Consider the following 13,398-nt stretch of genomic DNA (forward strand, 5'->3'; position numbering starts at 1 on the left):
TTTATGGCTCCTGTATCTCCAGCCTCCAAACTCCAAATGAGCAACACAAGAAAGTCAGATGGGGAGAGGAATAGAGAGAGAGAAAAAGGAGGGAGCGATTCCTCTTTTCATTCTACAACTTTACTTTCTATTCCAAACCCTGGCAAGCATTTGAACAATGATATTTGTGCTTCGGCCATTAAACAAACCTCCCTTTCCTCCCACTGTATGTTTTGTTGTTCTCTCCCAGTTCCTGGAGCAGTGCCAGGTTTGGGAACACATTTGTTTTTACTTTGTTGAATGCAGCTCTGTGTTCGTCGCTGTCACACTAGTTTGGCGGCTCGTGCATCCATAGACAAAGGAGCTCTCCACGCACTGTGCGCAGGCAGAAACCGCCTGGCACATTCCTCCACATTATGCAGCGGGCTTGTTTTTCTTTTATTTATTTTTTAAAGGAGGTTGTAGGGCGGCAGTGCAATTTCGTAATATTAGACAAGAACAAATGACAAGAACATGCCTCCTAGTAGGTGGTAAATGTCAGCAGCCTTACATTCACCAGAAATGCCATTGTTTGTTTTCACTAGAGGTAATGGCATCATTTTCCCCCGATTTTGAGCCATTGTGGAGAAACTAGCAAATAGAATTGTTATCTTGAAACTGGCTGCCAGCCTCTCCACCTCTGCCCCTCAAGCCAATCTCATTGTTGGCAAAAAGTTACATGTTGCTCAGAGATTGTGTTGTCTAATGCCTCCTCCCCCCTTCCCACTAAACTCAAGCCCACAGTAATTACTCAAATGTTGGTGTTCTCTTTTCTCTCCTTGTGCCATCTTCCGTCTCCCCTCCCTTGTTGTTCCTACCTCGCCGACAACTTCAGCCGTACCTCCGTCTGTGCCGACAGCACTCCAGCACTGCAGCCTGTCCGTGTACGGCTGCTGCTCTGACAATGTGACGGCTGCATTAGGAGTCGGACTGGCTGGATGCCCCAGTAAGTCCTGCTCTGTGTCCTACTTTGACCCTTTGCCTCCAGTATGTCCTGAGTTTGCTGTGTGCACTGAAAAAAAACCAAGAAAACTCTGTAGATACCATCAGACTACTGCAGCATATGGGACTTATTGCCCTTGACTACAATTACAGTACTAAAGTTGCAGAGCTGGAAATGTTTCATCTTAATCCAAGGAATAATTATGGTAATGCTGCAGTGCATCAACTGAAGAATCTCTACGATCTTGACAAATGATAACACAGATGGAAGTGAAAATGCTGCATCAAGCTGTTAGCCAGGGGATACTGTATGGATGGAGAAAATGCAGACTTAGAGATAAGGATATACTGAGGTTTAGGAAAGAGGAAATTCACCTAAGTACACTTTATCCACCTTTTTATTTGTGGAATAGGGCTTACCCAGCCATTTGAGCCTTGCATAAATCCATAGCACTGAATTTCCATCATCGTAAGCAGTATCAAACTTTCACAAGTTACGTGACAGTTGGGTCAAGCATAGAAAAAAGCACAAACCAATGCTCCTGTGCGATGCAGTAGAAGTTAAAAGCGGCATCTGTTTTGTTGTTTTCCTCAGGTACCTGTCAGTGTAATGTCTATGGCTCCTACAAGGGAACATGTGACCCTGCCACTGGCCAGTGCTCCTGCAAGCCCGGTGTTGGGGGGCAGAAATGTGACCGCTGCGAGCCAGGCTTCTGGAATTTCCGTGGCATTGTGACAGAGAACATGAGCGGCTGCACGCGTAAGGAATTGTTTCTTTGTGTCCGTGTAGACTCGTTGTCTTAGTGTATGTCTGTGTGTTCACTGTACGTGTGAATATCTTTTATTCCTTTCCTCTAAAACAGCTCATAGCATCCTTACATTTAGGGCATGTTCACCCAAATAAATCAGCCAGTGAGATCATAGTATTTAGATAAACTGAGATCATGTTATAGTTGCTCTACATAATCCATAGACGTCTCTGTGGACAGTTGACACCTGAACAACTGCTACTGAACTACTGTATTATTAGTTTAGGCCTTCTGAAAAATACGTCACTGCCAAAAAAAGATAACTCAAAATTCTGGCCAAATAAAACCAAGTGTGCATGGGTAGACTGCACTTTGGGCAGGCAAAAAGTGTGAATATTATCTGTGAGAACGATGTCCAAAAATATTACAATGAATACCCACAAAGTCTGTGAATTGCCCTCCAGTTAAACTGTTTACATTTCACATATATATTAACTATTTGATGGCAGTCTTTTGTAGAAAGCAGTCTTACTGTGTCCTTTAGTCCTGTCAAAACTGTACTGAATGAACTGTTCTCATTTGTATTCAAGTAAAGAACAGGGTCAGGACCCCTTGTTTGTCTTGGTGTAATGCAATATGGCGACCAGCTCATATCCTGCCGCTGAAGTATCATAGGACATGCACTCCCTAAGCCACAGAGCATTTTCAGTCAACAGCAGGGATCCGGCAAGTGTCTCACCCGTGGCCTGACCCTAACAAAGTTTACCCAAAGCAAGCAGGCAGAACACTGCATGACAATACGCTGTTCAGCAGGAGAGGAGCAGGAAAAAAACACACATCATTGATTCCAGGAACATGATGACGTTGATGTCCTTCCCTAGGGTTGTTTTCTTGATTTTCTGTTCCGTGCTCATCCTCCTCCTCCTCCTCCCTCTGTCACCCGTAAGGCTGGGTGAACTATCCCCAACCCTTGACTCTTAAGATATAGCTCGAGAGCAGCAGAGAGGCTAATGTTGCTTCAAATATACTTTCTGCACTGTAGAAACCAAGCTATTCTTATCCCTCTTCCTGTCATCATCCCTAATTGACTGTCTATTCTCATCAATCTTTCTCTTCCCTTTTCCCTCTTACCTCACCACGGCAGCATGTAACTGTGACGCCACAGGCTCAGTCCGGGATGATTGCGAGCAGATGTCGGGTCTGTGCTCCTGCAAGACAGGAGTGAAGGGCATGAAGTGCAACGTGTGTCCAGATGGAAGCAAGATGGGCATGAACGGCTGCGACAAAGGTAATAAGAGAGAGTACCAAGGCAGATGGGAGCAGCATTAATAAAAGCTGCACAAAGACATTTTTTCTCTTTTGTCCACGCCTCTCTCCATCATTTGAAGGAGGTTTTCAATCACTTATCTGATTTGTGAATCAGCCTTAAAGCAGCCATTTCTTTTTTCATTTGCTCTTCACATCCATCAGGTTTATTGGCAGAGTGGCTGCAAGATAGTTAATCAATAGTGATTAGGAAAATACAGAGTGTATAAATGGCATGTGTATGACGAACTGTCCACTGATATTTTATTTCCTCACCATCATACTCCATTCTGGATGATTCACAGTGTATGTTTATATCCCTGTATAAAGACTATTGATTACTTTTGATTAATAATGAAAACAGCCCCTGTGATTGCACAAGCTAAAAAGCCAGTTGAAGTAAAGGTTAGTTCCTGCTGTGGGGGCCTGCAGCTCCCTGATTAAGATGTGCCATCAGATATCGACTGGAAGTCAAACGCTTAATGAAGCCAGCAGTCCCGGCACAGTAGCGGAGCAGTCCGCCACCCCTTGCTAGAAAAAAAGACAAGGTACTTACAGGGTGCAGCACATAAAAGCAGGAGCCGGAGGGTGGGAGGGGCACTCCAAGTCTTCTGATGTTGCAACAATGCAAAGGCCCCACACTTACAGCCTGGCGGGTGGATGGTTGGCTCCTGTGTTGCAGCTTCTGGGCTGCAGCTCCTGCTGCGGCAACTTCAAGGCTTCAAACGTGCTTTGGGGGAGATCTGTGGGGGGAATAAAGGTAGAGCCAAAATATCCTGAGTGCACACCTTTATACAACTCTAGAGATACGTTTTTTGCTGCTGTAAAGCAGTTTTGGGAAATGCTGTGGTCTGTGAAACTGAATAATTTGCACTTGTGATATAAAGAATTCTGTGATTGCATTACGGTGCACTGTAGTTGTAAAAGTACTCAGAGCTACTTAAAGGAGAAAGATTTACACAACAGCATTTTACAATCAACCAGAATGGAATAAGTGGTGTCATGGGGTTGTCGCTCTGTGCTGAGAGGGTGATGGAAATAACATGAACAGGTTAACTCATGCTGAATGACTTTGTACTGTGAACTTTTGTGTGCCTCGACCTCTGCTTCACAAGTACAACCCTAAGTACTAACATTAAAGCAAGCATTATCCCATAATGATATGTAATTATATGTAGTTTTTAAATGTTGTACCAACTAGGAGTATAGATGATCACAACTTTTACCAGAGGGAGATTTTTTTCATTATTGACCCAATCATATCCCAATCATACCAGCTACACAGTTACTATATTTTTTCATTATACAGTATGTTATGGTATACAGTATACATTATACAATAATGTATATGTACAATATACTGTATGTGTCAAGAATCATTTTGTTTAATTACTCTTTACTTTCCATCTTGTTGTTCCAACATTTGCCGCAGTTCATAAAGCAGCTATACTACATCGCTATAAATGATTGTGGAGCTGTTCAGAATGTGTAACAGTGCAAACCTTCCACAGGTCCCGAAGCTCCAACTTCATGTGAGAAGTTAATGTGCAATTTTGGGGCCACATGCATTGAGGTGAACGGCCAGGCCCACTGTGAATGCCCCTCACCTGACTGCGATTTGAAAAACAAAACCAAGGTGGGTCTTGACTGCCTTAAGATATAGGTAGTATGATCTGCAAGTTTTCTACTTCACAAACACATTGTTTCAGTGGCCTGTAGGGAGTTAACATGTGCTACCGTCTCCCACCTCTCCATCTCTGTCACTGTGGAGCAGGTGTGCGGCTCAGATGGGGTGACCTATGCCGACCAGTGCCAGCTGAGGACCATAGCCTGTAGGCAAGACAAGGACATCACGGTGCAGTACCCTGGCCAGTGCACAGGTGAGCCCCGTCGAAGCCTCCATGAATCACTCGTACCGCGGATGGCCAACTGTTGTCAGTCGCCAATCAAAAGATAATGAGCAGTGCCTTGGGCCTCAAATTATCCCTCTCCTGCTGTTTCCCCTCTTATCCATCTCTCTGTCTCAGGAAGCAAAGTCACAGCATCCTGAATGCAAATTAGATTTGAGATGTGTGTGTACAGGAAAGTACCTGCACCTAGAATCAGTTTGACAAGTGGTGTGTATTGAATATTTTGGCACATTCAAGTACTTAATAAAAGCGCCATGAATACAACAGGTTTATAGCAAATATTTAGTACACAGAGTAAGCATGTTCGTACCGCCAGGTGGAAGCACAATGCACGATGTAGATGCTGATATTAAAAAACCAAACACCCAGGCTTGACTGAAGTCTAAGCCTTGCAATCCCGCAGTATAGCAATGACACTTCCTCTCTGCTTTCTCGCCCCTCATTTGGGATTTGGCTTCATCCTCAAACCCCCTGTTGGGGAATGCATCAATCCCTTCACAGCTTTGCGCTGCCAGGAACCCGATGCTGTTGGAGTAAGATTGCATATGTAGAGTATAATTGTAGAGAGAGGAAAAGGTACAGCTCTTGCCCCTTGGTCCAGATGCTGATGGACACTGTTTGGATTGGTGTAATAGGTGCCGGGACACGTGCCAAGGCCACAGCTTTCATGTACAGTGAAGTTGTCGCGCCGGCTGCCAGCTTGCATCACAACAGGATTCTAGAGACGCTGCCGGCAAGCGCAGTGGGGAACAGGATTGCCAGCTGTGTAGTTGTGGCCATGAGCCACTGACAGGTGTCGAAGACTTTTGGGTAGAAAAATGTTCATTCACCTCATCGCTTAGTGGGCATAGATCAAGTGACCAAGCACTGACTGGTGCCTTTCATCCATTTACCTTGAGTGGTCCTCTGAGACGCAGAATTGAACATATCCAGAGGAGGTAAGGCTGTTTACATAGTCTGTCTTAGGCTGCAGTTACAGGTACACAAATAAAGAATAAAAATGTGCTCAGCGAGAGATCAACAATGCTTTGATAAGTCCCCGAACATCTGGTAATTACAAATTCAGTGCCGTGGGTTACCAGCAAAGAAGCCAAAATCCAGACTGGTTCCACATTCCTCTGTTGCCTGGCAATAGAGATGTGGGCTGTGTGTAATCTCTCACCTAGCATTGCTGCTCACAGAAGGCAAGAAGACGCCTCGCAGCGGACTCTTTCTCTATCAAACCCTCAGGGGAGGAGCAGACAGCCGAGCGCTCGGGCCCACCGACAGCCACAGAGGATCTTTTAATTTCTTCTCCCGGATGCGGTCGCACCGCGGGTAGCTGTTCTGTCGCTGCTGTCGACTTGGGGGTTAGATCTCGAGCTCATTTCACGTGTGGCTGGGTGCGAATTAGCATTTGCTCTGCCTCCACCCCTCACCACGCTGAAGCCTTGCCTGCCCTCCCTCCCGCTGTTTACATGCAATGCTTCCAGACGCCCGGCCTCAGCACTGTGGCATGCTAATGCTCACCGAGCTGCTATGTGGTTTGACAAGAGAGCAATGCCAAGGGCTTCTACAAATGAGTGAATATTGATCTTTTTTAACATCATTGATCTGTTGCAACTTTTTATTATACCGCAGAGTGTGACTAGTGTCGCGCAGTCTGCCACTAATGGGCAGGCTGGGAAGAAAATTACAACCCTGCAGAAAAAGCTCCTCAAATCTTTCTGCTTGTGACAGAGAACGTGGTGCAAACTGTGATGTTACCCAGCTCGTCCTGAAGTCTCTGAGCAGCCACAGTGTGTAGAGTTTTCCTGGCGTCTCTGCTCTGTGTCAGCAAAAGATGAAGGAATAACTGAGAAATCCAGCAAAAAAAAAAAAAGTGCAAGAGATACTGTACCAAGCACCAGAGGGAGGGCATTTGTACCGATGAGCAAATGCTGGCACTGGGAGAAAATGACCACCATGTTGGCAATGACCTGCCTCTCCCATATGGTGTTATCACCTGTAGGTTCACAGCAAATTGGCAATGAATGCCAGCATATGGCACAGGCAGCCCTCTGCCTGCGTGTTAGTCAGGCTTATCTTGCCTTCTCCATACCCCTTCTACGTCCTGCGATTTTCTCTCATTATTCTATCCCTTATTCTGTTCACCTTACTATACCCTCCCATTGCTGCTTTGTCAACCTCTTTTTTATTCTGCCTAATTTAAACAGTTTGTCCCAATCATTTCTTCTTCTTGCCTCTGTGGTTCTCTCGTCTTTCCTCTCTAGTCCGCTGTATCCAGAGCCCTCCTCCTCGCTGAGAGCGTCAGACACCGCAAATAATTTTAATAACCACTTTTCAACTGTAACTACACGGTTGAGGCAAACCGAGATGACAATCATTCCTTTTCCCTTGCTGCCCATTGACTGTCCGTTGCTTTACTGAGGGGGAAAAAAGCAAAAAAGGCAAATGGACTGTTAAACCTGATTGAGAGATGCATCAGATGCTGCCAGTCTTTCTTTGCTCGTTCAAACGTGTGTTCTTTTCATTCCTTATCCCATGCCACAGAGCCTGCCGCTTGAGATAGGCACACACACCCAAACGCACTTTAGGTCCTTTGCAGGAGCAAGCGTCTTGACGTTAAGCTTGGCACCTGACTGACAGGTGTAGCCAAGAGGAAAGACAATGCATGCCACCGTTCCTGGTGATAGCATCAGTCCTTTGTGCACTCTGCTGCCATTCTCGCCATATACAAATATCTTCCGAGTTTTAAGCTGACACTCTGTGTGTCTCCCAGGCTTTCTACCGTCTCAGTGGGTATCACATTTCACAGCTCGGTGAATAATTGCCGATCAAATAGGCGATTATAGCAATGTAATTAAGTCCTACACGTAATGTGTATCTCCGAATCCCTATGAGGCTCAAATCTATGCTAAGGTTTTTTTTCTTTTGTTCATTTTGCCCTCATGGGGCGTAAAGAAGTAGAAGGAAAAACGACAATATTGTCACGCCTGCTTGCCTGGGCTAAATCTGAAGTGCTCAGATACGTGGCATCTCTCTGCCAACTCACTTGCCCCCTCAGGAGTTTTTGTCCTATTTATCGCCGACAGTTTGTCCTTTTGCACCACAGCTTTTTGCATTGGTAATGACGGTATCTTTGCTGTGAGAGGCTCTTCTCTCCCCTTTATTTGAAGTGATGTTGTTTGGTGTGTGCGTCTGTTGACATCGGTGTGTTTGTGGTGGCGTTGACGGATGCTCATGCTCTTTGCAAGCAGCAGTGTGCCGTCTTTGAAGCCTGAGTTAAAGCCGGCTTCTTCTTTTTTTTTTTGCCCCATTTCTATCAATCATTCATCACCGGAGGCACTGGCTGTTGGTGATTAAAGCTTTGCTACTGGAGGGCAGCATTTGAATATGGATATATAATTCATAGGCGCTGGCACAGCATGCATGCAAACACAAGCACGAACATACACACCATACATTGCATCGACACCAAGTGGAGAAACTCATTTGCTGGTCGAACACATACATATACATCTGAATGTACTGTGTCATCTGTTGGCATATTCCATATTCACTCCAAAGATTAGTAAAATAACGATTCCCAGCATCTCATCCATTGCAGGGTTTTTAATCAGTGGTTGCTTTTACAAACCAGACTCTGCATTTGTGTGTGTGTCATTATTTTAATGTAATTTCATAATGATAATGTTGATCATCAGGGAGATGGGTTAGATAATTAAAAGCCATAATCATTCATTAAATTCAGAGGTAAAAAATTTATTGTCAGCAGTAGGTTGTAATAATCATTAAGTGGCTTTGTTACGCTTTATTGGCTAATGATGTTTTTATTTCCTTTGGTGTAATATCTGAGGTTGTGTTGGGTTAAGTTAGGTGCAGCAAAATCAAACATTTCCATCTTTGCTCAGTCATTCATCCATTCCTTGCTTCCTCCCCTTCCCTCCACCAGAAATCCCCGACTTGGCAGAACGACCCACCCCCAACCCCCTTACCACCACCCCCAGCTCAGCCGTCAACACCACCCCTGTCCCCTACGATCCTCACATGGTGTTTGGCATCCCGCCTCCGAGGACAGTCGAGACGGAGACCACCCAGCAGCCTCCAGCCACCACCCCCTTATCCACCCCAACCCACCACCACTCCACTCATAACCAGCCCACCAGGGCTGCCCCCACCACCCTTTCTTCTCGCAGCAGTCCTGCCCCACCCACAGTCGCCGCCGCGACCCATTTCGATGGTTCGGGCAGCGGGGAGCCAAGCGGTGACGACCAAGCTGAAGAAGAGGAGCAGGAAGACGAAGCGGGTAGTGGCGTCCCATCGGAGGCCAGTGGGGCGGAGGAGCCTGTCGGTAAATCCCTGCTCTTTCACTTCATTATCCATAAAATCAGGAGGGGTGTGTGGGAGGGTCTTTTTTAAAAAGGGGTTTGACACATTCATTGTTTCCTCTTAGCTGACATCATAACACATTCATACCATCATCTGTTAATTGAAAATGAAATCACACTCTTATGTATTTGTATGCAAATTGCTTTTGAGAAGACAAATGTCAAAGCCAGGCAGGCAGGGAAGAGAAATGTATGTAAACAGATGCTGTTGGAGTCATTTCCACTTGATATACACAAGATGTATATCTCAATTTCAGACTGAGAGGAATGTACTCGCATGGTTCACTGTTGCTACATCACCCATGCTTTTTCTCTCCCATTCCACCAGCGCTCCCGTTCTCAATACCTAGCAAAACAAACCCAAGCTCTGTAAAATACACTCGCGGCAGGCCAGATAGATGAAACCGTTGGCCCGCATCTGAGGATCTCTGGAGCCTGACTTGACAGGCTGATGTGACTGTGAAGCTGAGGTGCGAGTGTGTGCGGAGGCAGCGTACCTTGTCACATGACTAGCCTTAAATCTTTCTCGACATGCCCTCCTGACTGTAACAGTCGGCTGTGGTTAAAGGGCCTCTGCTCGGACAACAAGGGACAACTGAAACTTTTCAATCAGGCTTTTTTTTTTCTTGATGTTGCCTTCAGTCCATCCAGCTTGCCTGACAGCTCGCAGTAACAGGATAGGATTGATGAAACAGCGTAGCCCCAATATGCTCTTCCTAGGGGCTCTTCCTCCCCCTCATCCTCCTCCCATTTTGCTCCCTCTCCCTCGAGTTTTAGATTTATTCTCCTGTCAGGGACTGACCTGGGTGCTCTGTGATGCGAGGACCATGTAGCCTGTCTGCAAAGGAAACCCAGTGTCTTTTGGCTGTGTGTAGATGTGTGTGGGAATGAATGTGTAACCAAGCATGCCTGAATTTTCTTTTTTTCTTTACTACTTCAGTGTTTACACACTTTGCACACTGGAGTAGTAACACACATCACTGTGTGAGTGTGAATGTTTTAGTCGCTTAGGAGATGGTACAATGCAAATTTCGGCATGGATATTAAAACCTGAACAGATCTGTTTCTGAGTAAGTGAATGTGTTTCTGTGAGGTGAGCTTTTTATCTACAGTGAAGTCTAATCTATGTGTTTGTCTTTTCTCCCCTTCCTCGTGCCACAGAGTATGTCCAATTCAAAGTGCACATACAGTTTAACAGTGTAAAAATTAGTGCAGGTATATTTGTACATTTTTGTATTTGTCCTCTTTTGAATTCTGCACTTATCTGTGCGTGTGTGTGTGTGTATTTATTTCACAGCTCTCACGGCTCCCAGTGGAGTCGTGCAGCGTCCCTTTGCTCTTGTGCACTGCCCTATTTCCCCCAATGGCATTCTCCTCTTCAGCCAAGCATCTGTAAATCTATGGACCACCCGCCAACAGATGCCCCATAAACCTCAGCCTATTCCCGCCTTTATCCCTCCCCCCCACCCTCCTCTCACCTACTTTGACCGCGAGTCCTTGAGCAGGACGTCCTTCGTCTCTGACGTCTTTACGACTTGTTCAGCCGCTAGCTGTTTGCCTCCGCGATTATTTCTAATCTCTGTGCGGCCGTAAACTGCACCGCTTGGACCAAGACACCCCCTCCGCCAATGCCATCATTACAGGGGATGGAGGCCCGCTGCTATTACACACTCTGATCCTTCAGATAGAAAAAGCGAGGCCTCTTTTATGTCTTTTATGTCCCAAGATAGCCAGATATACAGTGCCAGTAATACAAACGTGACTGTATCTTTTTTTTTCTCCCGGGAAGCCTTGAAAGTTACTGTCAGCCAATCAGCAATCAGCTTTTATCACGTCTCCCACCGGTTGTTTAAAGTGGTCTGTGTGTGACATGACTGGCAATGGTGCCCATTTATTGTTCACTGCTTGACAAAATGAGTTCCAGGTGTAAAATTGGTTCCAATGAAAATGCCATATAATCACTCCGGACAGATGCCTTTATTAGTCCAATCACTGGCCAAGCCTGTCAGAAGACTGAAAACACACAAACATTTGTAGGAGCAAGAGCAAATTAAGAAAAAAACTAAGAAAAATTGTAGGCTTTGTCCTCACAACCACAACTTGACCTTGGTGCCCCAAAAGCCTTTAAAAAATACCTCTTTTCTGGGTTTTTGAGATAAGCTGGGTTGAATTTATGAATGTTCTCAAGATTCATGAATTATAATGAGCCCCTGCGTGTCACCCCCAGGTCTCACGGTGGCAAACTCCACTTTTCCCGCAGCTGAGGATAGGTCGACCTGCGACAACACGGAGTTCGGCTGCTGTCCCGATGGCAAGACGCCGTCCAGCACTCCAGAGGGTGCCAACTGCCCCTGTAAGTCCAAATGCCCCCTTCAGAAAACATTTCCCCTCCAATAATTGCTCCTCTGTGTCTTTGTCTGCTGTCTGTTCCTGTCTGTTCCACTGTGTGTGTGTCTGTAGGCTGTCTTACACTGAGAATCACAGAAGTTCTGTCTCTATTTAGGCTTTCTTTCCTTGGTCTCTTTGAAAAAGTAATACTTATTCCTGGGTATTACCATTTATCACTTAAGAGTGTCTACTACAGTAGTTGCAATTAGCTAACATTATACTTTGGACTCTTTGCCATCATATAAATCTTCAAATGACAGATGTAAAACCACAACTCACATAAAAGAAATAATTGCAACATTTTGGGACATTTGTTTGTTTAGTTTTTTTTCCAAGGGTGAGATGAAAAGCCTGATTCTGCTCTGTGCATTAAGTATAGAGCTGGAGCCGTGAAATAATTAGTTCAGTTTAGCTCTGTGTAAAGACTGGAAGCACAAGAGAACACTTAACACATCCCTCGCCGTTTTTAAAAAAAAAAGACAACCAACACCACAAGTGAACACTTTATCTCTTTATTTCCCTTTATTGTCACACAAAAACACAAAAAAGTAGACAAACTCGGGTGGAATGATGAGGACTTGTTTGCTCTCTTGTCTTTCTTCTGTTCTTGTGCTGTGATGTCTGTCTCAATAAGCTCTACACATTCCCATGTTTGCAACATGCAAAATGGGCACTGTTTTACCCGGGACTTGGACAGAGCTGGGTTTCTGTAAAAAGTGGGTTAATTAAAGCCTGCTAAAACCAGAAAAATATGTAACGCGGCAGTTTCACTGATTATATCTGTGTCTAAGCAAATGGAGTAATCCTTGCAACATACGGTATTGTTGAGGCTACGTTGCATTTCTTCATTAATGTGATTCTAGCCAGTAACTGGGATTGATTATAAAACAGAGTCTACAGTTTATACTTAATGTTAATATGGTGAAGAGTTGACTTCCCATGCAGAAATCAACTACCTTCCTTTATCTATGTGTCAACGTCCTGAGTGCCTTTCCACCTATTTCAGTTTATGATGAACACAACATTTTTCATATTCAATGTTTACTATGGAAATCGCGGCATTGGCCCATCTGTCTTGAACCACCCGAACAGGTGGTGTTTTTTTTTTTTCTTTTTTTCTGCAGCAGTGCTTTCATGAATCACTTCCCTCATATGTAAATGATCTTATTGACAGGTGGCAGGAAATTCAAAAATTTAAAAGTGAAAAAAACCTCAGTGTCTGACCTTAGTTACCCATTCCTTAATTGTTTATAAATTTAACAACACTTGAACACGCCTGATCCTAATATTAGTCATTCCCCGCCAGACTCCAGTGAGTTTCTTCTTTGCTAGTTTTTCTCAAAATCTTTGAATGAAGTCTGGTTTGATGAAACTCTATATTCTAGAGCCCCTGTTCTTTTCTTTATAAATAGCTATTAGTTCCTCTATTTCTTTTCCTGGCCCCTCTAACCCTAACCCTATCTCATCTCCCATCTCTTTTATTCACACTCCAACCTGCACACACATTCTTCTCTTTATCAGTCAGTGCCACTCTTCTATATCTCCCTCTTGAGCTATATTTCTCTGTGTTCTCCGGCTCAACCCAGTCAATCTCAATCCAGTCTTGCATCAGTTCATTTCTCTCTGGACTTGAGCGAAGAGAGAGACTCGAGAGACTACCAGAGGCCGACGAACGCTGTTGTACCAATCAGTGCCTTCTGCCACACTCGGTTCATA

General features: G+C 44.8%; 1 protein-coding gene across 1 annotated transcript in view; it reads left to right on the forward strand.

Moving 5' to 3' along the window:
- Positions 1-13,398, forward strand: part of agrn (agrin) — a 246,976-nt gene that overhangs the window by 194,180 nt on the left and 39,398 nt on the right. Inside the window, exons 13-19 of the mRNA XM_084553868.1 lie at positions 854-964; positions 1,556-1,720; positions 2,854-2,997; positions 4,526-4,650; positions 4,789-4,894; positions 8,859-9,257; positions 11,522-11,647. Of these exons, the coding sequence (XP_084409994.1) occupies positions 854-964; positions 1,556-1,720; positions 2,854-2,997; positions 4,526-4,650; positions 4,789-4,894; positions 8,859-9,257; positions 11,522-11,647 (1,176 nt within the window). The remainder of the gene's footprint in view (positions 1-853; positions 965-1,555; positions 1,721-2,853; positions 2,998-4,525; positions 4,651-4,788; positions 4,895-8,858; positions 9,258-11,521; positions 11,648-13,398) is intronic.

Source organism: Chelon labrosus (genome assembly GCF_963514085.1).
Source record: "Chelon labrosus genome assembly, chromosome: 10".
NCBI lineage: Eukaryota > Metazoa > Chordata > Actinopteri > Mugiliformes > Mugilidae > Chelon > Chelon labrosus.